The 23,842-nt window shown below is 53.8% G+C and overlaps 2 protein-coding genes across 2 annotated transcripts in view; both read left to right on the top strand.

Moving 5' to 3' along the window:
• PSMC6 (proteasome 26S subunit, ATPase 6) overlaps window positions 1–23,842 on the top strand; it is a 246,791-nt gene that overhangs the window by 58,915 nt on the left and 164,034 nt on the right. The window lies entirely within an intron of this gene.
• GNG2 (G protein subunit gamma 2) lies at window positions 799–23,338 on the top strand. The gene is made up of 4 exons (XM_050336158.1): window positions 799–1,023; window positions 18,409–18,475; window positions 19,416–19,531; window positions 20,423–23,338. Exons 3-4 carry the CDS (start codon window positions 19,445–19,447, stop codon window positions 20,549–20,551), a joined length of 216 nt encoding a protein of 71 aa, XP_050192115.1. The 5' UTR covers window positions 799–1,023; window positions 18,409–18,475; window positions 19,416–19,444; the 3' UTR covers window positions 20,552–23,338.

Genomic DNA, 23,842 nt, shown 5'->3' with positions numbered 1-23,842 from the left:
TTTACTGATTGAAAAGAAAACATAAAAAATACTGAGTGATCCCTGAGACGTGCCCTGGATGGGAACTTTAGAGCTGGAAAGGGCTCGAAGGGGACAGGGAGGGTCTGATGGTGCCAGGGGACTGTTGACTGGTTTAGGGGATGGAGTGATAGAGGGTTTTGGGGGCTCAGGGGACACGGGGGACTTCGGAAAGGGGTGTTTGCAGTTGTGTGTTGTGTGGGGCGAGTGGGTTCAGGGGGGCTGTGGGTGCAGGGATGGGTATGTGGGGTCTGGGCTGTGTGATGGGGTGCGGGGGGTGTGCGGTTCGGGGGGTGTGATGGGTGCAGGCGGTGCAGGGCGAAGGCTGTGTGATGGGTGCAGGATGTGTGATGGGGTGCAGCAGGCGTGGGGCTCAGGGTGTGTGATGGGTGCAGGGGGGTTGTGGGGTGCAGGGGCGTGGGTGTGGGGAATGTGGGTGCCGGTGGGTGCGGGGTGCGGGATGGGGGTACAGCAGGTGGGGGGGAGGGTTGTGGGCTTGGTGCGTGGCATGTGTGGGGTGCAGGGTCGGGGGGTGATGAATGGGGGGCACAGAACAAGGGGCTGTTGGAAGGGACTGGGGCAGGGCCGGGGACAGGGAGATGAGCAGAGCCAGGGAGAGGGACAGACTCAGGGTGAGGGGCAGGGGAGGAGGCGGCGGGGTCTGGGCAAAGGCGATCTGCAAAACCCGGGAGGCTGAGAGGAGAGGAGAGCAGGAGGAGGAGGAGGAGGAGAAGAGGAGGAGGAGGAAGTCGGGGCTGAGCCGCTTCCTGTAGGCAGCGGGATGAGCGCAGACAAAGCTGGGTGGGGACTCGCCGCTCGGGGCTGCTGCTGACCACCCTCCTCCTCCTCCTCCTCCTCCGGCCGCATCCCTCCGATCCTCCCTCCTCCATCCATCCCTCCCTCCATCCATCCATCACAAACGTCTGTCCATCCATCCCTCCATCCCTCCGTCCGTCCGCCCCGCCGCCGCCGCCCGCCCCGCGGGGCACCGCCGCCCGTCTCCAGGTACCGCCGGGCACACGGGGGGAGCCGGGACTGGGGGCACTGGGAGCACTGGGAGCACTGGGAAGGCTGGCACTGGCCGCACTGGCGCACGGTGGGGCTGGGCAGGGCGGTCCCCACCCCCGCCTCCCGCTGTCGCTGACCCCCGCGGGGACCGAACCGCTCCCAAATCACGAGAAAATCCCCCCAGATCCCGCAGGATGCCAATCCCCGCATCTCCCCAACCCCACGGGGACCTCACTCTCTCGGGGAGCGGTGGGGGACGGGGGTCCCACCCCGCCGGGGTCTGGGAGCCGGGAATGTGCCTTGTACGGGGAGTTCAGTCTCCCAACAAAGGTTGGATTTAGAGGGTTTGATCCTCCTTAATCAACTGATTTGCCATCACAGGGAAGGCTTTTTCTGTGGATGAATGAGACGTAGTGTTCTTTCTTTCCCTATTTTTTTTAATCATGGGAAGGAACGGGCAGACTTTCCCAACCCCAAATCCCTGGAGCAGCCTCAGCTGGGATGGATCTGCCCCAGCCTGGCTAGGAGGGATCTGGGGGCGATTTCCATGCAGGTGGAGAGGAATCCATCCTGCCATGCCTACAGCAGTGTCCCTCTGCCCACCATTTCTACCAAAATCCTAATTTTTCCCAGCAAAAATTTGAGGGGAGAGTACTTTGGGTGAAGGAACCCCGGGAAAATCACCGGGAAGATGCGCTCGGGGAAACCTGGACCAGGGCTGCCTTTCCCCGGTGGGAGGGGAATCCAGCAAAAAGCTGACAAGAGGGGAGATGTGGGTTAGATATCAGAAGATTCTTCCCTGTGAGGGTGGACAGGCCCTGGCACAGGCTGCCCAGAGAAGCTGTGGCTGCCCCTGGATCCCTGGAGGTGTTCAAAGCCAGTTGGGATGAGGTTTGGAGCAATCTGGTTTAGTGGAAGGTGTCCCTGCCCATGGCGGGGAGGGGGGAGGGTGGAATAAGATGATATTTAAGGTCCCTTCCCAGCCAAACCATTCTGTGATTCCATGATTCTTGGCTCCTCGGTGGAAAATGCTTTAGATTTAAGGCAAATCTGGACGCACAGCCATACCCCCTCATTAATCAATTACTAATGAGTGACTAATGAACTTAAAGCACGGCACCCAGAGGGCAGTGCCCCGGAGCAGGAACGCTCTGCCACTGCCGTCCCTGCTGCCGCAGCTTCTCTGTGTTCTTTCCTTCCCTCTTTCCCTCTGGCCTCAGCAGCGATCCCGTGCTCCGTGGCCACGAGTGGGAAAAGGGGCTGGGACCGTGTGGATGTGGATGGCGGCAGCACATCCCCTGGCAGCAGGCTGGAGCCAGGCACCGAGGCTTTTTCCTTATAACTGGATTTCCCTGAATGCAACTGGAGCATGCGATTTTAATCCTCTTTTCCTACCATATGGCCGCTGGCTGGCTTGAAATATGACTCAATTAATTATTGCCAGGAAAGCCCCGGGGGCGAAGCCTTTCTCCAGGAGGGGCTTTGGAGATGCTCCCAGGGTCGTAATGGGGCTTTTCTCACCCGTGGGATACAGGGACACACGTGGCTCAGCCCCATCCCGCCCCAGCTCCCCTGGCACCGGTTTTGGGGCTTTTTTTCCGGCATTTTCAGCCTTGCAGGAGGGAGGCAGGGAGGCTGTTGATGCTGCTCACACGATGTGCTGCCGGCTGTGACACGAGCCTGGCAGTCTCAGCATCACCTGGATAACGCCTGGAGTCGGCCTCGCCCCTGAAATGGGGTATTCCAGGCTTGGGAGGACCTGTGGGTCCCCCCCACCCACCACTAACATGGTGCCTCCACGTGCCCCTCGTCTCTCCCAAATTCCCTGGGAGCTGCCAGCTTCGGTCCCAGTGGATAATATACCAGCATTAAGGATCTCATGGTGTTTTCTCCAGGATCCTTGCAGTTGTGAGCTGGTGGTGGCCTCGTGGGGCACATTTTGGATCTGGGGAAGATGATAACCAGGGCGTGGGGGGTTATCAAGGCCAGGAGCAGGCAATCCTGATGGTATTGCCATGGATAGATAGCTGCGAGCTGGTGACAGAGCTCTATTATTATTATTATTATTATTACTATTAATCCCCAAACCATCCTGCTGCTTTGTCACCCAGTGCCATCGTGGCAGTAGGAGGAAAATGCAATAAAGAGGCGACTTTGCCAGGGTGGGCAGTGCCATCCCACGTGGCAGCCTCGCTGGGATTCCAGAGCTTTGGCCCAGGAGCAGCGGTGGCCGAGGCACCACTTGTGCTCCTGAAACCCAGTGAGTCACCAAAGGAGGACAGCCAGGCACGGGTACAGGCTGTTACCATAGTAATTAGGACTGGAGAGATGGTGCTGGAGTCTCACAGACCCCCCTGTGTCCCCAAAAAGTGCTGCCCAGGGGTGTCCATGCCGCTCCATCCCGTGAATCGGTGCCGGGATGCTCCAGCCTGGAGCGCTGGTGACACGTGTGGTGCCACCGGAGACCACGGGGGGCTGCACCTCCTGCTCCCTCCTGCTGGACTGACCCATTTTGGGTTGGGAATAAGGGGTTCACTGTGGGAAAAGAGCCATTTTCGGCATGAGTTGCATCGGTTCTCAGCGTGGCTTCTCCAAGCCTTTCACTCCTGCGCCTGGAGCAGGTTGTAGGAGCGGGATATATCTGTGTGCATTCACAGCTGGAGGAGAAATAGGGGGAATGAACAAAGGGATTAGGGTGGGTTTTCAGTTCTTCCTGCTTTTCAGGTTCTTTTCTCACTGTTTCTCCCTCTCTGCTTTCTCACTCAGCCCCTTTTTGGGGTCACAGCAGTTTCTGGGAGGAGGGATGGGGGGAAAGGCAGCAGGATATGGTACCCCATGATGCAGGACAGGATGTGGGATGCATTCTGATCCACTGACCAGGGAATTTTTGCACTTGGCCTTGCTCAGTTTTATTCCCTCCTCACTCCCAGCATGGCCTCAGCCGTTCCTCACGTGCATTTTTCCTCCTCTGTGCCACGTGCATGGCTCAAATTCCCTCGAAACCGGCCCCTCTAAAGCACAGGAACAGTGTTTCCTCCTCAAAATCCTGGGAAGAACAGCAGGAGGAGTCTCCCAGTTCTGCTGCTCTTGGGGCAGGGCGTGATGGCTGCGGAGAGCACGGGCTGCCATTCCCAGCTCTCCGCACGCACTCGGCACGAGACGTTTGGCGCTCGCCCCATGGAAAAGCAGGTCTGAGCTGGGGAGAAGGACGGGCTCCAGCCGCCAGGAGGACACAGATTTGGCTCTGTGGGGAAGTAGGGCTTGCTCCAAAACCCGTCTGAAGCGTCTGGGATGGCGTTTGTGGAGTGTGGACTTCGGGTCTGGCCGGTGATTAATTAATTAATGGTGTCTTCGATTAGAGAGGTGCAAGCGGATCGCCAGCGCTTGGCGGGCAGGGAGGCAGCGGGAGCTGGATATTGGATCAGAGAGTCACAGGATGGCTTGGGTTGGAAGGGACCTGAAGGACCATCTGGGATGAGTGAGGATGCAGCCGTGCTGAGGCTGAAGCCTAAAATCACTCATCTCCTGCATTTCACATCAGAACAATGGACTTCAAACACCAAACCAAATTTTTCACAGGCTCAGTGGGAAAAAACCCTCTGAAATGGCAGCATAGCAAGCCTTAAAAAATCAGCAACTTGCAGTTGAGATACCCTTGATAATTCCCAGGAAGCAGCTGCGCCAGGACCTGCTTGTCCTACCAAGCACAATTAGTTTTCACCTTATCTCGTCCTTCCCTTGCTTTTCACAGGGCAGTTTTCTTCCCCTGTTGTCCATTGTCATCATGCCTCAGGTTAATTAGTTTATCCCAGGGAAGGTCTGGGTGTTGCTGGATTGTGGTCGGAGGGTCCTGGCACCACGGGGAGGTTTCTGGTGGTGGGAGATGCTTCCCTCCAGCATCCACAGGCCAGCTGAGCTGTGGGTTGGTTGTTCCAGGGGGCTGCCGTGCCCCCAGAGTGCTGTTCCTGGCACAGCCAGGCACCCTGGAGCTGTGGATAAGCTCCTTTTTGCTGAGTTGGTGTCTTGGTTTAACAGGTTTATCATCCCACCCTCATTTGCTCTCCCAAGGGCTTTGGGAAGGAAAGTTGGCTCTGTTGATCCCCTGATGATCCCTACGAGTGGCTCTCCTGGCTGGAAGGGTCTTGGCTGGGCAGCTGCGAGAGTGAGAGGGAATGACTTAGGTGGGAAGGAGCAGCCTTGCCTGAGCCTTGGGATCCTGAGCATCAGTGCTCCTTCCTGGACCTCATGAAATCTGTCCAAAGGGAAAAAAAATCCCTGGCAGAGCATGGGATATTCCCACTGCAAACTCCTCTGTGTTGCTGGTTTTACTCCACGTCGGGCTGCTCAGTGTCCTTCCTCCTTCTGCCTGCAGCATCCTCTGACCAGGGAGGATAAATCCCAGATCCAAAGCCTGGCTGTTGCCTCCTGGAGCTGCCTGTGCCCATCCCCGCAGGCAGAGCTGCCTGTGCCCATCCCCATAGAAAGAGCTGCCTGTGCCCATCCCTGCAGGCCTGTGCCCATCCCCTCGGGCAGAGCCTCCAGCTGCAGCGGGGACCGTGGGGACATCAGTGCCGTGGGGACATCGGTGCCCTGTGCCACCACCAGCACCTCTGCCCAGGGACACAGCCCTAATTATGGCAGGTGCCCAGAGTGAGTCTGTGCTGAGAACCCCCTCCTCCTCCTGCTCCACCTGCCTGTGCTGGAACCCTGGTTTTCCCAAGGCTGGCACCTCGAGGAAAACTGGCACCGCTGGGGTGAGTTCGTGCTCTAATTAGAGTCGGGTCACTTCGGTGCTGTCGCGTCTCTCGTGTCAGTCCTGCTGTGTCAGGAAACCTGTGCTCCTCCACGACAGCTCCCGTGGCTGGATCCATGCACAGCAAATGCCAGCGTTGCTGCAGCCTCAGGCTTAGAATCATGGAATTGTTTGGACTGGAAAAGCCCTCTAAGATCATCAGCTCCAACTGTTCCCCCAGCACTGCCGAGCCCACCACTAACCCAGGTCCCAAAACGCCACGCCCGCACGGCTTTTAAATCCCTCTGGGAATGGTGCCTCCACCTGTTCCAGTGCTTGAAGCAGGTTTGCCAGTCCTCTCTTAATAATTTGTTCTCTTGGTCTATTTGCCCACGAGCAGATGTGGCACTGAATCCTTGCAGCAGGGGAAAAGCAACCCTCGTGGTGGGACCCACGTGGCTCCCCGGGACAGGCGGAGTGTCCCTGTGCATCCTACAGCGCCCGCAGGGATGTGGAGTGGCCGTGTTTTCTCTCTTGCCTGCTCCCATCTGGGCTGTGTCCCAGAGGAGAGGCCGGGAGCTGAGGGTGGAAGGGGTGCAGGAGTGTTGGATCTGTTGCAGCATCCACCTGGGATGGCACGGGGAGCGCTGCCAGGTGCCCAAGAGTCACAGCCTGAGGCGTGATCCCCTCAAGGGGGATGCTGAAGGGGTGCTTCAGGCTTTGGTTGTCTTAAAACCTTCCCTGTAGCCTTGAATTCCTTGGGATCGAGCACGTGTGAGTAACCACGTGCTCGGAGAAGTTGTGCTTTTTGGGGTCGTTTTGGGTGAGGCAGCACCAGCTGTCAGCAGATGTGAGGTGCTCGGTGTTGATTTCGTTCCTTTTTGGACCTGATGTCTTCGGCTTTCCTTTGGAGCAGGTGCAAGGCAGGGAGGGAAGCAGGATGAAGAAGCTGTAGGGAGTCAGGAGTGCCAGAAATGTGTCTCCACAAATCTCCCAGGGCAGTGCCAGAGTGTCACTGCCTGGAACTTTGTTATGTTTGCAGCTGGTTTGGGGTAGAGCTGGGCTGAGCAGCACCCATGGCATGAGCTTTGGGCTCCAGGGTTGTCCCTCTCCTTCCTCGACAGCGTTGGGTGGGTTTGGATTTTGCTGAGGGCTGAACCCAAACCAAAGGGTTTGTTCCTCTTCACACAGACCTTGGGAGAAACAGGCAGGTGTTGGTCTGAGTCTCCTGAGGGCAGCAGAGACTCCCAGTGCCCAGAGAGAGTCCAGAGGAAGCCACAGAGATGGTCCAAGGGCTCAAGCCCCTCTGCTCTGGAGCCAGGCTGGGAGAGCTGGGGGGGTTCACCTGGAGAAGAGAAGGCTCCAGGGAGACCTGAGAGCCCCTTCCAGGGCCTAAAGAGGCTCCAAGAGAGCTGGAGAGGGACTTTGGACAAGGGATGAAGGCACAGGAAAAACAAGAATTGCTTCCCACTGCCAGAGGGCAGGGATAGGTGGGATTTTGGGAAGTTGTGCCTTCTCAGGCACTTCCCACCCCATCACTGGGTCTGCAGCAGTTTGGGGTCCTTAACTGGGGGCCAGCTAACCTCGCTGATCCTCCTCTCATCAGTCCTCAGGACTGTGCTGCTGGAGCAGCTCTGATCCTGCTGGGAAGTGCCCAAGCAGAGGTTTCTCCCCTGGGGAAAGCGCTGAACGTTGACCAGGTCTGACGGATTCCTCGGATTTGTGTAGGACCCTGGGAAGAGGTGGCTCAACAGCCTGGAGGCTCTGCCTGTGGGGCCGGAGCTCCAGCGTGACCCTGGGGCAGCTCTGGGTTTTCCCAAGGGCTTTGGGCTCAATTTTTGAAGTCCCCCTGACCCGATTGCACCCCATTCCTTGGATTTTTTTAACGTCCTGGAGCCGTGGTGGTGTCTGTGTGGCACTGGCAGGGCCGGCACCAGCAAAATAGATTGCATTATTTATCAGCTGATTTAATATAAGTGCTTCTCAGCCTCACATCCTCGCTTTGGGGGGGTGCTTGGATCCGCCTCCTGTGGCTTCCCTCGCTCCCCATCTAATGCCTGCAGGGGGGACCCTCCCTCCTCCCTCCACTCTGTGAATAAAAACGGGGAATAAAGGGAATAAAAAGATTATTTTAATGCAGCAACCCAGGCTTATGGAGAGGTATAAGCAGCAAATAAGGGAGGCACTGATTATTATTTTTTTTAAGCCTAAACCTAAGCCCTGTGTAAGTGTTTCTATTAAATGATGGGAAAGTTAGGCTGGCTGTGAATCCATGCTGCTCCTCCATCCTACCTGGAACTGAAAGCCCCCAAAGAGCGGCTGCCTCCACGGATTTTGTAGCTCATACTGGGAAAAATACTGAAATCCACTGACACTGAGGTTTTCCAGCACCAGGTAGGCAGGGAAAGGCTCTGGGGACAGCAGTTTGTGGAGCAGAGGGGTCAAATCCCAGTAGTTCCAGCTCTTTTGGCAGAAGGATTAAAGCTCTGGGAGTGGACATGGAGGGGGATAAATGAAGCACGTTGGGCCACGGCACAACCAAGCATGGATTGATCCCGAGGTTCCATGCACGGGAAGGGAGGGAATTCAGCACGTCTTGCCCTGCTTAGTCCAGGCTTTGCGGAGTTTCTTTGGCTTTAAATTTTTTGATCCTTTATTTATTTTGTTGTTGTTGTTGTTGTTGTTGTTGTTGTTGTTGTTTTTGCGATGGAAGTGTAAAACCACCGCCCAGGCTGGCGGCTTCTCCTCCCGCCTGCGTGATATCGGTGTGTGTGCCGAGCATGTGTCATTCCAGATGCTGCCGGAACGGTGGGAAAAGCAGGGCCGTTGACTCAGCAGGAAGCGTGGCAGGGATGCTGTGCCTGCGTTCTGGGGGGGGAAAACTGTCTGGTTCAGGGATTTTGGGCTCTGTGGGAACAGCGAGACATTGTGTGTGGAGGTTTGCAAGCGATGAGAGGGGGTGAGGATGGAGAGGGGCTGGGGAATAACGTGGGAAAGGCTCTGGGGGCGCAGCTCGGGGGAGGGAAAAGCGGATTTTGCTGTTTTGCAGGAGCGTTGTTGTCAGGGATAATGTAGGTGGGTCAGGGCTGGAGCGAAGGGAAGCTGCTGAGCACGGGGCCGTGGTGCTGCTGCCTCTCGACGCCGCTCCACGTCCCTGTCCCAGTTCTGCCACGCTGGCCGTGCCCTCCTCTCCTCGTTCCACGGGGAAGGACCCAGGTGTACTCGCTGCCTCCGTAACCAGGGCCTACTTTAGACCAAAATGCATTAGGTTACAGGGAAAAAAAAGAGGCAGCAGCAGGGCACAGGAGTGAAATTTAATTGGGATAATATGGGTCAGCAGCAGCAACAACCTACTTCTGCCCAGCCAGCCCAGCTAACCCGGTTTGCAGCGCTGCCAGGGCTCTGCATCCCTGCCCGCATTCCTGCCTGTGTCCCTGCCCTGAGCCGTGCCTGCATCCCTGTCTGGATCACTGTTCACATCCCTGTCTGGATCACTGTTCACATCCCTGCCCACATCCCTGCCTGCAACCCTGCTCACATCCCTTCCTGCATCCCCGCCTACATCCCTGTCTGGATCAATGCCTGCATTTCTGTCTGTATTCCTGCCCAGATCTCTATCCACATCCCTGCCTGCATCCCTGCCCACACCCCTGTCTGCATCCCTGACAGCATTCCTGCCCAGATCCCTGTGCATATCCCTGCCCATATTGCTGACTGCATCCCTACCTACATCCCTGACAACATTCCTGCCAGATCCCTCTACTCATCCCTGCCCTCATCCTTGCCAGCATCCCTGCTCTCATCCCTGCTTGCATCCTTGCCTATGTTCTTTCCTCTGCCAGGCCATGAAATGCCAGAGCCAGCACAAGCCACAATAAACAATCACTTTGCAAAGTGATTTACAGTTTTTGATTTATGATTTTGATTTTATCCCCTCTTTTTTTTCTCTCTTTAATTTTTTTTGTTGTTTAACCATTTTTTCCCTCTTTTTTTCCTCTTTTTCTTTTTTTTTCCCCCGATTTTTTTTTCCCTCAGAAACCTGCTAAAACCACCCCCATTCCATGCCAATCCTCCACCTGCACGTTGGGATGTGGCCATGAGCAGATGCTTCACTCCTCTCAATGGGTGTCTCAGAGATGCCATCACACAACAGCTTTGTGGTGAAATCCTCACAGGATAACAGGGTTTTACTCCTCAATCCACACTTAAACCACACCAAATCCCCCCCAAAAAATCATCACAAAACTCCCATCTCCATGTGATGCAGCCACTATGTGAGTACTGGCCCTAAAGGCACCGGCTCTGGATGCTGTGAAAAACCTGGAAATAGAATCCCTGAGTGGGTTTGGGTTGGAAGAGACCTTGAAATCATTCAGTCCAACAGCCAGGACATCTCTCACTAGACCAGGTTGCTCCAAGCCCTGTCCAGCCTGGCCTTGAACAGTTCCAGGGATGGGGATAAAGAGGGAAAATCAATAGATCCCATTGCTCAAAGCCTGTCCAACCTGGGCTCAAACACTTCCCGGGGATAAAGAAGGAAAATCAATCAATGAATCAATCAATAAATAAGGGGGAAAAAAAAAAAGCTCCCAGCCTTGCTGCTTCCAGGACAGGGATGGGAAGAGAAATACCAGGCAGTGCCAGCACTGGGAATTGGCTCTATGATCTCAGATGGGCTGTGACCTGTTTGCTGTATTTGAAGCTTGAAATAGAGCCTTATGAGTAATGTGGTTCAGGTGCTTATCACCAATTAATTAATTCTTTTGTATGGTGGATACCTAATTAAAGCAGTCTCAGGTAATTCCTGGGGGGGAGGGGGGAGCTGAAGCTAATGGGGTTGTTTCTTCGCTGGTGTAACTTGTTGGGTGATTCCCAGAGGCTGGAAAGGGTTATTGGGCTCCGTGTGAGTGTTACTTAAAATAAAATTCTAATAAAGGTTTGATCGGGGTGAAATCATCGGAGGATGATTTCTCATCGCAAGGATTTCTGCAGCTCAAGGCTTCTCCTGCTGCAGGAAGCTCTTTGGGAGAAAAAGGGAGGCTTTCACCAAAAGAAAAAAAAAAAAAGGGCCATTTTGGGTTTATTTTAGGGGAAAATTGCTCGGCAGGAGGATGAGCCCATAATCTGGCACCAGCTAATGCACAGTCCACTTTCCCCTTCCCATTTTCCACAATCATGGTGAGGTTACCCTCTAAAAAAAATAGGATCTTTTAGCCAGATCAGGGCAACTCAGTGTCTTGCCCCAGTTCCTCTGGGGTGGCTGTACCCCCAGGCTGATGGGCAGGGATTGGTAAGTCACAGGATCATTCAGGTTGGAGAAGATCTCTGAGATCATCAAATCCAACCGTTCCCCAGCACTGCCATGGACACGAATTTGGGGTGACTTTCCTTGAGGCTCAGGGTGGGTTTGGCCTTTCAGGAGCAGAGATGACACAGCCAAGTGCCCAAATCCTCCTGGAAGTGTGATGCTGGGGGAAATGCCTCCACCTTTCAGCGCTCCCTTCATCTTCCCTTCTCTCTCAATCCTCATTTCCCATCTTCCCCTGAAGATCTTTATCCTGACCCTGGTAAATTCTTAAGGGCAGGATGTTAAAAGCTGAAACCCAAGACTGGATCCGTTAATTAGTGTGAAATAATAGCTCTTGGCTGCTTCCCTTAATTAAGGGTCAGGAGTTCAGAGCTGGATGGATAAGGAAGAAATTCTTGGCTGGGAGGGTGGGCAGGCCCTGGCACAGGTTGCCCAGAGAAGCTGTGGCTGCCCCTGGATCCCTGGAAGTGTCCAAGGCCAGGTTGGACGGGGCTTGGAGCAACCTGGGCTAGTGGAAGGTGTCCCTGCCAGTGGCAGGAGGGTGGAATGAGATGGTTTTTAAGGTCCCTTCCAACCCAAATGAGTTTGTCATTCTGTGATCTGTGTGCTGGAGACACTTTGCTCTATCCATGGGTTTTGGGGAACCCCTGAAGCTGCGTGTTCTCCTCTGCTCTGCTCCCATGTGCTGAAGGAGCCTTGGGTCTCCCGTTGGCCTCTGGGTGTTGTTCGACGCTTTATTAAATTTAAAAATAACAACCCAAAACCGAAACCAACCCAACCCTTGAACCATTTTCATTTTCAGTGAAGTGCAGCAGTGGTGGGGCTGAGCCCTGGGGAAACCACAGGATTGGAGCCCGTGCCTAAAGCCCCTGCAAGGCGGTGCTGGGGGTGGCGTGACAGGATGTGCCCTTTTCTGTCCCCTCTGGTGTCACCGGAACGTGACAGCCCAGGCCTCTTTCTTTCTGTGTCACAGCATAAGCAGAGAGCAGCCTTCTTCCTCAGGGTTTGGGTAGCCTGATTCCCTGCTATTTGGGCATCCTTATTCCTCAGAATTTGAGCACCCTTATTTCCCTGGTATTCGGGCATCCTTATTCCTCGATATCTGGAAATCCTTATTCTATGGCATTTGGACATTCTTGTTCCCTGGTATTTGAGCATCCTTATTCCTGACTATTTGGGCACTCTTATCTCCTGGTATTTCAGCATCCTTATTCCCTGATATTTGGGCATCCTTATTTCCCAGTATTTGGATGTCCTTATTCCTCAGTTTTGGGGCATCCTTATTCCCAGGTATTTGGACATCCTTATTCTATGGCATTTGGACATTATTATTCCTCCGTGTCTGGGCATCCTTGTTATCCAGTACCTGGAAATCCTTATTTTATGTTACTTGGGTGTCCTATTCCTCAGGATTTGGGCATCCTTATTCCCCAGCATCTGGCCAGGCTCAGGACACCCATCCTGCCAGGCCTGTGCACACCACTGGGTCTGTCCCTTGTGCACAAACATTTTCCCAGGGGTTTTTCCCCGAAAAAATGTTTTTCCTTTCCAAGGCTACATCTCTGGAGGCCCTGGAACAGGCTGGGAGAGTTGCTTGGCTTTTGATGTGTTCCCTGATGGCATTCCCACTGTTCTAGACCCTTGTGGCAACCCTGGAGGAGGTCGGTGCTCCCTCCCCGTGGTACCCAAGATGGAGAGAGCCAATATCTTGGATGAATGGTGGCTGGAGGGAGCAGAGCAGATATCCCAGGCTGTGCCAACGGGCAGCTGATCCTTCACCTGAATAACCTTTAGAAAAACCTTAAAAACACCCTGAAAAAAGAAACCAAAAAAAAAAGGAAGTGGGGTGTGGTTCCTGTTTGCTTCAGTTTGAGCTGTTACAGAGCCTGTGAGAAAACAAAAGCTGAGATTCTCCCTTTCACGTGATGCCCACGTAGCAGTGGCTTCTCCAGGCAAAAGGGCCAGCCCTGCCAGACTGGGAATGTGAGGCTGGAGCCTCCTGACTCCATCTGGGCTGCACAGGCGTGGTTGGCTCCGGCACACGAGGTGGGTGGAGGGGACATCCCAACCCAGGTTGTCTGCAAAGCCAGCCCTGAGCTCTCCATTTAATGCCCCTGCAAAACTAGGGAAGACAAAAAAAAAAATAATCTTTCCTGGGGCTTCCTCTTGCTCTGTGTGCTTTGCATTGCCTGGATAATTCCCATCCCTGGAAGTGTCCGAGGTCAGGTTGGATGGGGCTTGGAGCAACCTGGGATAGGGGAAGGTGTCCCTGTCCGTGGCAGGGGGTGGAATGGGATGGGCTTTGAGGTCCCTTCCAACCCAAACCAGTCTGGTATTGAATGATGTGGGCCAAAATGGGCACCCATCCCACCTCATCCCTGTTTGGCAGGAGGGATCAGATGTTGGTGTGATAACGGAGCTGTTTCCATAGAAACAGTCCCATTTTCCACTCAGTTGTCTTTTTCTTTTATTTATTTATTTATTTGCCAGCACGTCTCTGACCTGCAAGCCGCTTTATAGTGATTTATACACTGTGCTGAGCAGCAGGGATAAAAAATGGCTGTTGGAAAAAGGAATCAAATCCCTGTGGACGGGGTTTGGGAGCTGTGGCTGTAACCACCACTCAGGATTCAAGGTTCTTTGCCCCAGCAAAGCAGAGTGATGGGAGCCCACGGGCACAAATAGAGCTCATAACATTTTCTTCCCTTGAGGAAATAATGAAACACATGGAATTTGGGCGTGTTAAGGCTCTTTTCCCACCTAGGTCTGTGACTGCTGTCGGGATCCACGCGACTACCCCATCTCCCACCCCCTGCAAACGTGGCTCTGCTATTTTCTTTTCAGCCTGTAATATTTTTATACTTTTCTGGCTATATTTAGCAATTGGGTTTTTTTTCAGCTGAGCTGCCTATTTTTAGCTGTGGCTTTTAGGAAAAGCAACAAGATGCCTGGCAGAACCAGGCAGCCCCTCAGGAGGGATTCCCACGCTCCAGCCGGCCGGTGACCGGCAGCGCCGGCTCCGGGGAGGAGATGGCACCTCCATATGCTCCGTTATCCCTTCTGGATGCTGTGTCATGGCTGGTTTTGGGGAGGAAAAGGCAGATTTTGGGAGAGCCCGCTTGCCTCAGAGGGGATGCAGCAAGCTGGGGTGGGCTCAGCTGTGGGGAAGCGCAGGGAGCAGGAGATGTGAATGAGAGCTGGGATAAATCCCTCCATTACAATACCCAGCTTGGCACCTTTTCTGGATCAAAAATCCCTTTTTCTGTAACAAGAATATACCCCTCTTCTGAACCCAAAAGCCCTGGTGGATGCCCTGGCTGGTAGGAACAAGCCTGATCCCTTCTCTCCCCAGATCCTGGCTGCCCCGATGGGATTCACTCACTCTGCTGCTAACTGGGTGGAAAACATCGGTGCATCAGAGGTGGAAAATACGGCTTTTTACTGAAATCAAGGAGCAGGGAAGCTCCTGCTTTCACCTCGAAAAGGAGCTGTTCTGGGTGGTGGGTGATGCTGCATTTGGGTCTCTGTGGTGAGGGAACAGCGAGGTTTCGCTCTGGCAGCACTTTCTGTTTCATTCCTGCTTTTCCTTTCGGTTCAGCTGGGAGGTGTGGTGGGAGAGAGCTGAGAACACACTCACTGGGAGATGGAAAAAAGTCTGGAGAACTGAATCATAGAATTGTTTAGGTTAGAGAAGGATCAAGGAGTCCAACCATTCCCCCAGCGCTGCCAAGGCCACCACTGACCCACGTCCCCAAGTGCCACATCCACACTGCTTTTAAATCCCTCCAGGAATGGTGAATCCCCCACTGCCCCGGGCAGCCTATTCCAGTGCCTGTTCCTGCCTATTCCAATTCCAGCTGAGAGACAGGAGAGGGTGTTTTCCCCAGGTTTAAAAGTGCAGAGGATCACAGATGGGTGGGTAAACACTTCAGACCCTGAGAGACACGGGGATGTCTTGTGACATCCATGAAATCTCACTTGATGCCCGTTTGCACCTTCAGGAATGTAAGGAAATGCTTTCCAAGGATTCTGGTGTCCTATTTAGGGCAATTGCACTAATTAATCACGCTTAAAATCATAGAACCATGGAATGGTTTGGGTTGGAAGGGACCTTAAAGACCATCTCATTCCTACCCCCTGCCATGGACAGGGACACCTTCCACTATCCCAGGTTGCTCCAAGCCCCATCCAACCTGGCCTCGGACACTTCCAGGCATGGAGAAGTGCCACTTTTTAAACATTTATGAGAATTCCCATCTCCACCCTCGTGCAAGTTGGATAAACCCCAAGTGAAGAGTGGAGGGGGAAACTGCTAATGGGGAGGCTGGGCTCGGATTTCCTGGATTTGAAGCTGGAGCTGGTACGAGGCACTTGGATTCCAGGATCCTCTCTTCCCAAGCGCCTGCTCCGCAGCCTTTCAGCAGAGCTGTGTGTGGAGCAGGCGGCAGCTTGTGCTGACGAGGAGCTGGCAAACGAAGCCTAATTACTGTTTCAGGCAGGGTTGGCAGCTCTGGGATGCCAGAGCCCCACAGGAGCCCGGTTTGGGAGGGAGGAGTGGGATGGCGGCTCAGCTGGAGGGCTCGGCCTCGAGAAATGCTCCTTTCGCGGTGGCTTTTTTGGGTTCTTACATGGCAATTTCTGTGGAAATGCATCCAGAAATCAAGGTAGATGGGATGAACTTACTGGGATCGAGGAGGACTACTTCTTCCTTGGTGCAAAGCAACGTTGGCTTTAAACTCAGAGCACATTAAATTCAACAGACAACAAAAAATTAGGTGGTTTTTTTTTTGCAGCTTAGGTACCAACCAGTAAAAATTAGCAGCAAAACTTCCAAGCCCAGGTATTTTTTGCAAGCATTTTTCGTGGAATCATGGAATCACAGGGTGGTTTTGGTTGGAAGGGACCTTTAACAAAATCTAATTACACTCCCCTGCCATGGGCAGGGACACCTTCCACTAGCCCAGGTTGCTCCAAGCCCCATCCAACCTGGCCTTGGACACTTCCAGGGATCCAGGGGCAGCCACAGCTTCTCTGGGCAACCTGTGCCAGGGCCTGCCCACCCTCCCAGGGAAGAGATTTAATCCAAGTTGCTGGGGCATCCTCCTCTCCTTCAACCCCCAATGCCTTCTTACCCCTGATTGCAGTCAACCCAGCTACACCTTGGAAAGTGGGTAAATCCCCAAGTTGGAGGGAAAATGCCAACCATAAAGCTAAAAATCACCCTGCTTCCCAATATTTCCTGATGTCCCCGTTGTCACTGGCTGATCTCACTGCTGTTGTGCCAAACTTTGTCTGCAATGGAAAGGGTTTCATGGTGCTCACAAGGGAATGCAGACAGTGTGTTATTTCCCTCCCTCAATGGCACGTGGGTCTGGATAATGGGATTCGTGCCTTGGAGCCCACAGGTTAATGAGTCCTTGCTCGTTATTTCCTTACTAACGATGTTTAACGTGTCCAGTACATGGATATTGTCTCTTTTGGGCTCTGCCGCTGTAATTACAACCCTGGGATCTTGGCAGGTTGTTTTGATACTTGTCTGTTGTGCAGAGGGGTCATGGGTTATTTAGTGCTCATGGAAAGGGTTGAATTCATTTAAAGGGATGCAAAAAAGCTGGAGAGGGACTTTGGACAAGGGCATGGAGTGACAGGAAAAGAGGGAATGGCTTCCCACTGCCAGAGAGCAGGGATAGATGGGATATTGGGAAGGAATTCTTCCCTGGGAGGGTGGGCAGGCCCTGGCACAGGTTGCCCAGAGAAGCTGTGGCTGCCCCTGGGTCCCTGCAAGTGTTTCAAGCCGGGTTGGATGGGGCTTGGAGAAACCTGGGCTAGTGGAAGATGTCCCAGACCATCCTGTGATCCTGTGATCAAGCCAATCCACACAAAAAGACAGGGAGATTTGGGTTTACTCCCACGGGCTCCACACTCTCCCGGGGGTACAGTGGGGTGTCCTCACTTTGGGATTAAAAAAACCCTGCTTTTGTGGCTGCCCTGTTTGAGCAGCTTTGCTGCCTCCTGGGCTGTTGTGGGGTTGTTTTTTGGTGCAGGATATTCATGAGCTTGCTCTGAAGTGTCACCTGCTGTGTTTTTGTTATTCATGTGGAAGGAAACTCACAGAGTGGAAATGCTGCGAAACCATCGCTGCCCCCCAAAATGGTTTTAGTTTCTAGTTGGAAGCATCTGCAGAGGGGCTGAGCATGGCTGGGGTTTGTGGTGGCCCCTGGGAGGGTCCTTACAAGGTGGCTGAGCTGCCCCTGAGTTCCCAACATTGTCTCAGCAGCCCTGGGACATCCCAGCTCACACAGATGTCCCTTCCTCTGTCCCAGCAGGGTCTTGGTCTTCTCTAGCCTTGCTTTTGGGGCTGTTTTCCACACTTTAGTGCCCCCAGGGACGGAGGTAGTAAGAGAAGGGAGGGTTTCCTTGCAGGAGGGTGGCAGCAGGGTTGGATATAAATAATTTTTTTAAGATCAGGGCTGTAGCAGCTGCGTAGATATTCCCAGCAGCCCTCCCTGCTCCCATGCCTCCTTTCATGACCTTAAACAGGAGTGGCTGAAGTTGCTGAAGTCTCTGAAGTGACTCCCTGCCACTGGAGCAGCAACAGGTCCTCTGCGTGAAAGGACACAACATAGAATTGTTTAGGTTGCAAAAGCTCTCTGAGATTGAGTCCAACCATTCCCCCAGCACTGCCAAGGCCACTCCGTGACTTTGCAGGGAAAACTGGAAGGAAAAAGTAGAGAGAGAAAAAAAAAAAAAGGAGAGTTGTACCCTGCTGCTCGAACTCCTCTCCAGCCAAAGAAGAAGAAGAAAAAAAAAATAAATAAAAGGTGTGAGAGATGAGATGAAATGAGATAAAGCAGCACGGAAACAGCGCACAGGCTCGAGCTAAACCCCGCGAGCGAAGGCACAGGGCTGTTCCCGGGAGAGCAGATCCAGCCGGGAGGAGCTCGGGCTGTTGGGAGCTGGGAGATTTTTGGCAGCATTCCCCGCGGGATGCTCCTTCCGTCCCGCCGCGTGCTCTGTGCACCAGACGGTTCAATCCATCCCAGAGCATCCTCCGTCCTGCCGCGGGCTGGGGAGCAGCCACGAGCCTTGGCTGCCGGCAGCCCTCGGATGCCCGCCCGCTGACTTGAAACCTCTTCCTGTGCCGAAAAACCTCGCCGAACGCAAACAAATAATGCCGCTGGGGGCTGTGCTCGCACGGCACGGGGCGGGGGTGTGGGGGGGACACGCGCGGAAGGAAACCCGCAGCACCGCCGGGGCTCCTGGTGCCGTAAATATGGAGCTGAGCGGCATCGCTGCAACCTAACCCGGCTCCTTTTTGATTTCACGTTCCCTTTGCTCGAAGGTGGTGAGCGGCCGAGAGGAGCAGATCTTCCCCTAGAGGCAGAGATCAGCGGAGAGACCGGTTTCTGGTAAAAAATAACTTTCTTGGGGTTTCCCACTGGGCGGGGGGGGGCTGAGGTGGGGAGGGGTCTTATCCTCAAATCCCGGCACGACTCCCTCTCTGAGCACAGGCACCAGTGCCAGGTTGATTTTTTTTTTCTCTAAGTCGCAGGTGTCCAAACACCCTTATAATGGGCTTGAGCTGGACACGCCCTCAGCTTTTCCTTAAAACATCGCGATTTCCTTATTTTAGGGCTGTGCCGTCCTTGTCCCACCCACTCATGGGGTCTCGCCGTGCCCTGCTGTTGCAGGACATCCCAAAAAAACCCCTGACATTTTGGAGCTGGCAGGCAGCCCCAGTCCGGCAGGAGCACAGCGGTGCCTCTGCTGGAAAATACTTGCCGCTTGTGAAAGTGTCGGCTGCCGGAGGAGGTGGGATGCTGGAATTCTGGCCGGAGCTCGCTGCTGTTAGAAGGTGACGGGAAAACATCTGTGACAGAGCCCGGCAGGGACTTAATGAGCGTCCCCCCCACCACGACTGCCTGGGGTAGAAATCTCGAGAAACAGGAAACTCCAGCATCCTGTTTAGCATCTCAATGTTCAAATTGGCAGCAGGAACAAAGCGAGGGAGGCCAGGGGACACCGGACTCACGCTGGGCACCGGCACGGGCGGGGAATGAGCCTTCCTTGTTGCTGTCACAGGCTTTCATGGAACAGCAAATGCCAAAGAACGGCTCAGCTGGGCTCCAGATGGTCCCAGTGGCCCCAAAGCTTGGCTCTGGGGACCGGGGGGAGGGCACAGGAGAGGGCCACTGGCAGCGGGTCACTGCAGCTCCCCGCCCTGCGTCTGCGTCTCCCTTCCTTACACCCTCATTCCCATGGCTCTGACGCTCCACACGCGTGACCCCAGCACGTAGTTCGGGGAATTTCGGGGCCCAGCAGTTGATCCACGTGTGTTCCTGCCCTCAGCCCGCCCGGGGAGCTTGCCTGGCCTGCCCATGGCTAGCAACAACACTGCCAGCATAGCGCAGGCACGGAAGCTGGTGGAGCAGCTGAAGATGGAAGCCAACATCGACAGGATAAAGGTAGGGAGGCTCAGGAGCTGGCTGGGGAATGCTGTGAGGTGGTGGCTGCTGCCCAAAGCACATGGTGGGAGCTGGGATGTGGTGCTGGGTGGTGTTTACGGAGCCATCCCGATGGCTGTGGCTGAAGGCAGGGAGGCAGGGAGGTGCTTGCCCGTGGAATTACAGAATCCCAGAGTGGTTTGGGTTGGAAAGGAAAGCCCATCTCGTTCCAACCCCCTGCCATGGGCAGGGACACCTTCCACAGGTTGCTCTAAGCCCCCTATCCAGCACTCCTGGGGATGGAAAGCAGCTGGAAGCCTCACCTGGAGCCCTGCTGGGTGGGTGGCAGGGACTGACTGTTCCCAAGGCATCTCACCTCCATGGGAAGAGGATAAATCTGGGGAGAGAAGTGCTGCAGCGGCAGCTGCTGGCTGCAGGCACATCTGGATGCAAGCAACACCTCACCTTTTGGGGTGTGGCTGAGCTCCAGTGGCTCGGGAGCTGCTGCCATGTCCGGAATAAATAAGGAGGTTGGTGGCTGAGGGAAGCAGATGTTGCTGTGGCAGCTGTGGATGTCCCTGCTGAGGGTTTCGGGGGAGAGACAGCAGGGATGCAGGGATGCTGAAGTCAGACCTTGCTATGGTCAGGTTGGGTGAAGGATGTGAAAGATGGGAATGGGTAAAGGATGTGGAGGATGCTTTTCAGATCATCTGCTAACAGATGAGCCTAGAGCCCAGAGGTTAAAAAACCAGCCCTGAGTGCAGAGGTGAAGAACCAGTCCCATCAAAATTACTGGTCAGGTTCTTGTCAAGGGTCTGGTGTTTCCTGCCCAGCCCTGCTGGCAGCATCTTTTTCCAGGTGGGATTTTCCCAGCACAGCCTGTCCCTAACACAGGGGCTCCTTCCATTGCAGGTGTCCAAAGCAGCAGCAGACCTGATGGCGTACTGCGAAGCCCACGCCAAGGAGGACCCTCTATTGACCCCTGTCCCGGCCTCAGAAAACCCCTTTAGAGAGAAGAAGTTCTTCTGTGTGATCCTGTAAACCGTGGAGGAGCCTGACGGGCACTCAGGCCACCCTGAACACTGATGTAGAGTTTTTAGGAACGGGGACGACCTGCTAGTCCGCAGAATTTAAACAAAAAAATAAGTAAAATACACGGCCTGGAAGCTACAGGGATGTGCATGTTTAAAGAACATTTTGGGGGAATAAGATGATCTGCATTGCGAGGCAAAAGATCTGAAGTCTGTAGAGTTGCCTAGAAAGAGAGAAAAAAATAATGTAAAGAATAAATCTGTGTCACTTTTCTGCTCACAAAAATCGTTTGATTGTTCCATATTCAAAGCACCAGAGCCGTGCTGAGCAAAGTAACTGCTAAGGATGTGTATAACCTTCTTGGAATGATATTGTTGGTTTCTTTCCAAACTAATATTTTTTATTTAAGTTGTCAGGTATATAGCAACAGGTTAGGTGACTTATGATGTTACTCAATGTTTGGTCTTGTGCTTTTTTCATTTCTGGTGGTGGCAGAGGAGGGGGGTTGAGTGACCCCACGGTGGGTTTGCTGGGGGGACACAGGCAGCTCCTGCCTGTCCCCCACGTGCTGGCAGCTCCGTGTTCCTGGCAAACCCCACTTTTTTTTACCATTTTGTATATGGTTCTGCAAGTAAAAGTGATTCATGTGTCGTGGTTGGTGCTTCATACTCCTGTGACGACGTTCGGTGGTAGTGCATGAGAGTTTGTGTCCGTTCATCCGCTCCAGACTTTTCTTTTCTATCGTTTGGCTGGTGGAAGGAGCTGTAGGGAGGAGACTGAGGCGATTCTGAAAGCAGAGAGAACTCCTGTGATGCCTTAGACGTGCCTGAAATACCTCCTGCGGTAGGGGCAGGTGCCACAACCCAGGCGAAGGGGCTCGGGGTGGCCCCTGCCCCCGGCCGCTGTGGGGTAGCTAAAAATCTGAAAATCAAAGTCAACCACTCCTTTCCGGGTCTTTCCTTTCTCCTACACCTCTGTGCCTCTGCCCTCCTCGCTTGGCCCTGCTGTTTGGCTTCCTGGTAGCACCTCCTTCCCTTGGGGCTGGTCTGGAATGCTGCTTTGTGGGGGGATGTTGGGCGGGATGCCGCTCCACCATGGGATGCTGCTGCGTGGTGGGATGCTGATCCACCCTGGGGTGTTGCTTCATGGTGGAATGATGCTTCATGGTGGGATGGCATCCCCCAAGGGATGCTGCCCCACCAGGGGATGTTGCCCCATTGTGGGATGCTGCTTTTTAGTGGGATGCTTCCGCCCCTTCCCACACCCACTGAATCCCATTCCCGCCTCACCACCTTGGGAAGGGGCAGGGGAGCAGCTTGGGGAGGTGCCTGATCCCCTGTTTACACACAGCCTGAGCTCCCTGTCAGGCTGGGGAATTATTCCCAGCTCCGGTTCATCCCCTCCCGGGGGACACACCCCACCTTTTTGGGCTCTGCCTCGGGTTCACACTTTTGAGGACGTGGCTTGTCTCTCCTTTCCACTGCTAAACACCCCCTGGCTTCCCCTGCTCTTCTGCACTCCTGGCAAACTTTGGGAATCGTAACTTTAGGAACCATATTGTGGGGATCTGAGTACAAAACGAGGTGGGTGTCTCACAAGGACTTGGTGGGGGGTCTGTGGTGACCTTACTAAACTAGTTGTGAACCAGGTATCAGCTTAATCCCTGTGGATTCCAGAGGGCAATAGTCTTTAGGTACCTTTGGGTGACTCTTTCTAGCCCGTAACAAGTGCTTTTTTGGTTTTTCTACCTTTTCATACTCTTTTTCTAGTCTTCTACGGAGAAGGCCCGTTGTTCTTACACCGGACTCAAACCCTTTGGCACCTGGGAATGTTTATACTCCACGAGTAGCGTGGATGGTCCCAGCCCCCCCCCACTCCCCACCGCGGCTTTTGGCCCTTCCTAACCCTCCCAACCCTCCAATTTTTGATCTTTTTACTACAGCTTGTTTAGCTTTAGGGTGAAGGATGGATGAAGCCGTTTGCTTCGCAGCTGGTTTCGCTCTTGGTGTTACCAAGATGTGTAAATACCCCATCCTGGGTTTTCTGTCTGTTCTTTTTTTAACTCTGATTTACCGTCACAGAGAGTGAAGCGCAGCCGGCCTGACCCGGGGCCTCCTACCCCCCAAACCCTTCCCAGAAAACACTGTCATAAAGTGGTTTGTAATAATTTTTTTAATGACTTGCCTATTTTACGACTCGAATTCTTAATAACTAAGCGATGAAATAAACCTGCATGAAGAATATGGGGGAAAGGGGGGAGGGAATTTTGAATTAACCCAAACTACTCATTGAAGGTGTTTTATGTTGCTGGGCTCTGTTTTATGTTGGTAGTGGTGTTGACATTGGTGTTCTGCCAGGTATTGCACCCCAGTATTTGTATTTACACAGATATGCCTTTGTTAGCCAAGTAGAGATCGCCTGCCAAGATCATTTTCCCCCTCCTCAACCAAAACACCAGCCATCCTTCCATCCCCATGCTGTATTTCCAGCGTGCTATCAAATGACATTCAACCCCCAGGCTTTTAAAGAAAAAAAATATCTGGAGTACTGGAAAAGGACTCTTTTTTTTTTTTTTTTTTTTTTTTTTTTTGGCCTGCCAAGGTTGCCAGTGGTGGTGGTGGTGGGGAAATCCATTCCTTGGGTGCCAAAAAAAAAACCTGCCACTGCCAGGTTTTTGGGGGAAGGGGTGGCTGTGAGAGGAAGCCAGGGCGGGGAGGTCGGCATCGTGATGTAGCGCATCCCCCATCCCACGTGGTCTGTGTACTCGTTGGAAATAAACTTTTGGATTTGTTTCAAGCCTTTGGAGATGATTCTCTCTGTGTGGGTGTGGGGGGGTGTGTGTGGACCTCTGGGGAGGGGTGTTCCCATCCTGGTTGTGGCTGGGTGCTGTTTCCTCTGGGTTTGGAGGGGGGCATCTCCCTGACAGGAGTTTTGATGCCTGTGTCTGTGAGGGAAAGTGAAGCCTCTTGGGGTTTCAGCCCCTTCCCAGACTCAGCTTTCTGTTCCCGGAGGATGAGCCGGCTCAGGGAAGAACAGGCTTCTTCAGGGTGGGAGGAAGCACTCCTTGCTCAGAAACTGAGAAACACCTAAAATTCCTAACTTTGTTGTCCATCCTTTCTCCCCTCTTTCACCCTGACAATCAGTACAGGCTTCCCCCAGAAATTTGGATGAGGGTATGGACAGGACAAGGGGGAATGGCTTCACACCAACAGAGGGTAAGGTGAGATGGGATATTGGGGAGAAATTGGTGATGAGGACCCGGTACAGGTTGCCCAGAGAAGCTGTGGCTGCCCCTGGATC

The sequence above is a fragment of the Myiozetetes cayanensis genome, unplaced genomic scaffold (genome assembly GCF_022539395.1).
Source record: "Myiozetetes cayanensis isolate MyiCay16 unplaced genomic scaffold, myiCay2020 scf6-25, whole genome shotgun sequence".
NCBI lineage: Eukaryota > Metazoa > Chordata > Aves > Passeriformes > Tyrannidae > Myiozetetes > Myiozetetes cayanensis.
Note: the sequence above shows the minus strand (reverse complement) of the source record. Positions and strands in the feature narration are given on the sequence as shown.

Excerpts from the sequence above, each read along its gene's own strand:
- GNG2 (XM_050336158.1), top strand. The coding sequence starts at position 19,445 with ATGGCTAGCAACAACACTGCCAGCATAGCGCAGGCACGGAAGCTGGTG. Across the intron at positions 19,532-20,422 it reads CCAACATCGACAGGATAAAG|GTGTCCAAAGCAGCAGCAGA; the intron begins GTAGGGAGGCTC and ends CTTCCATTGCAG.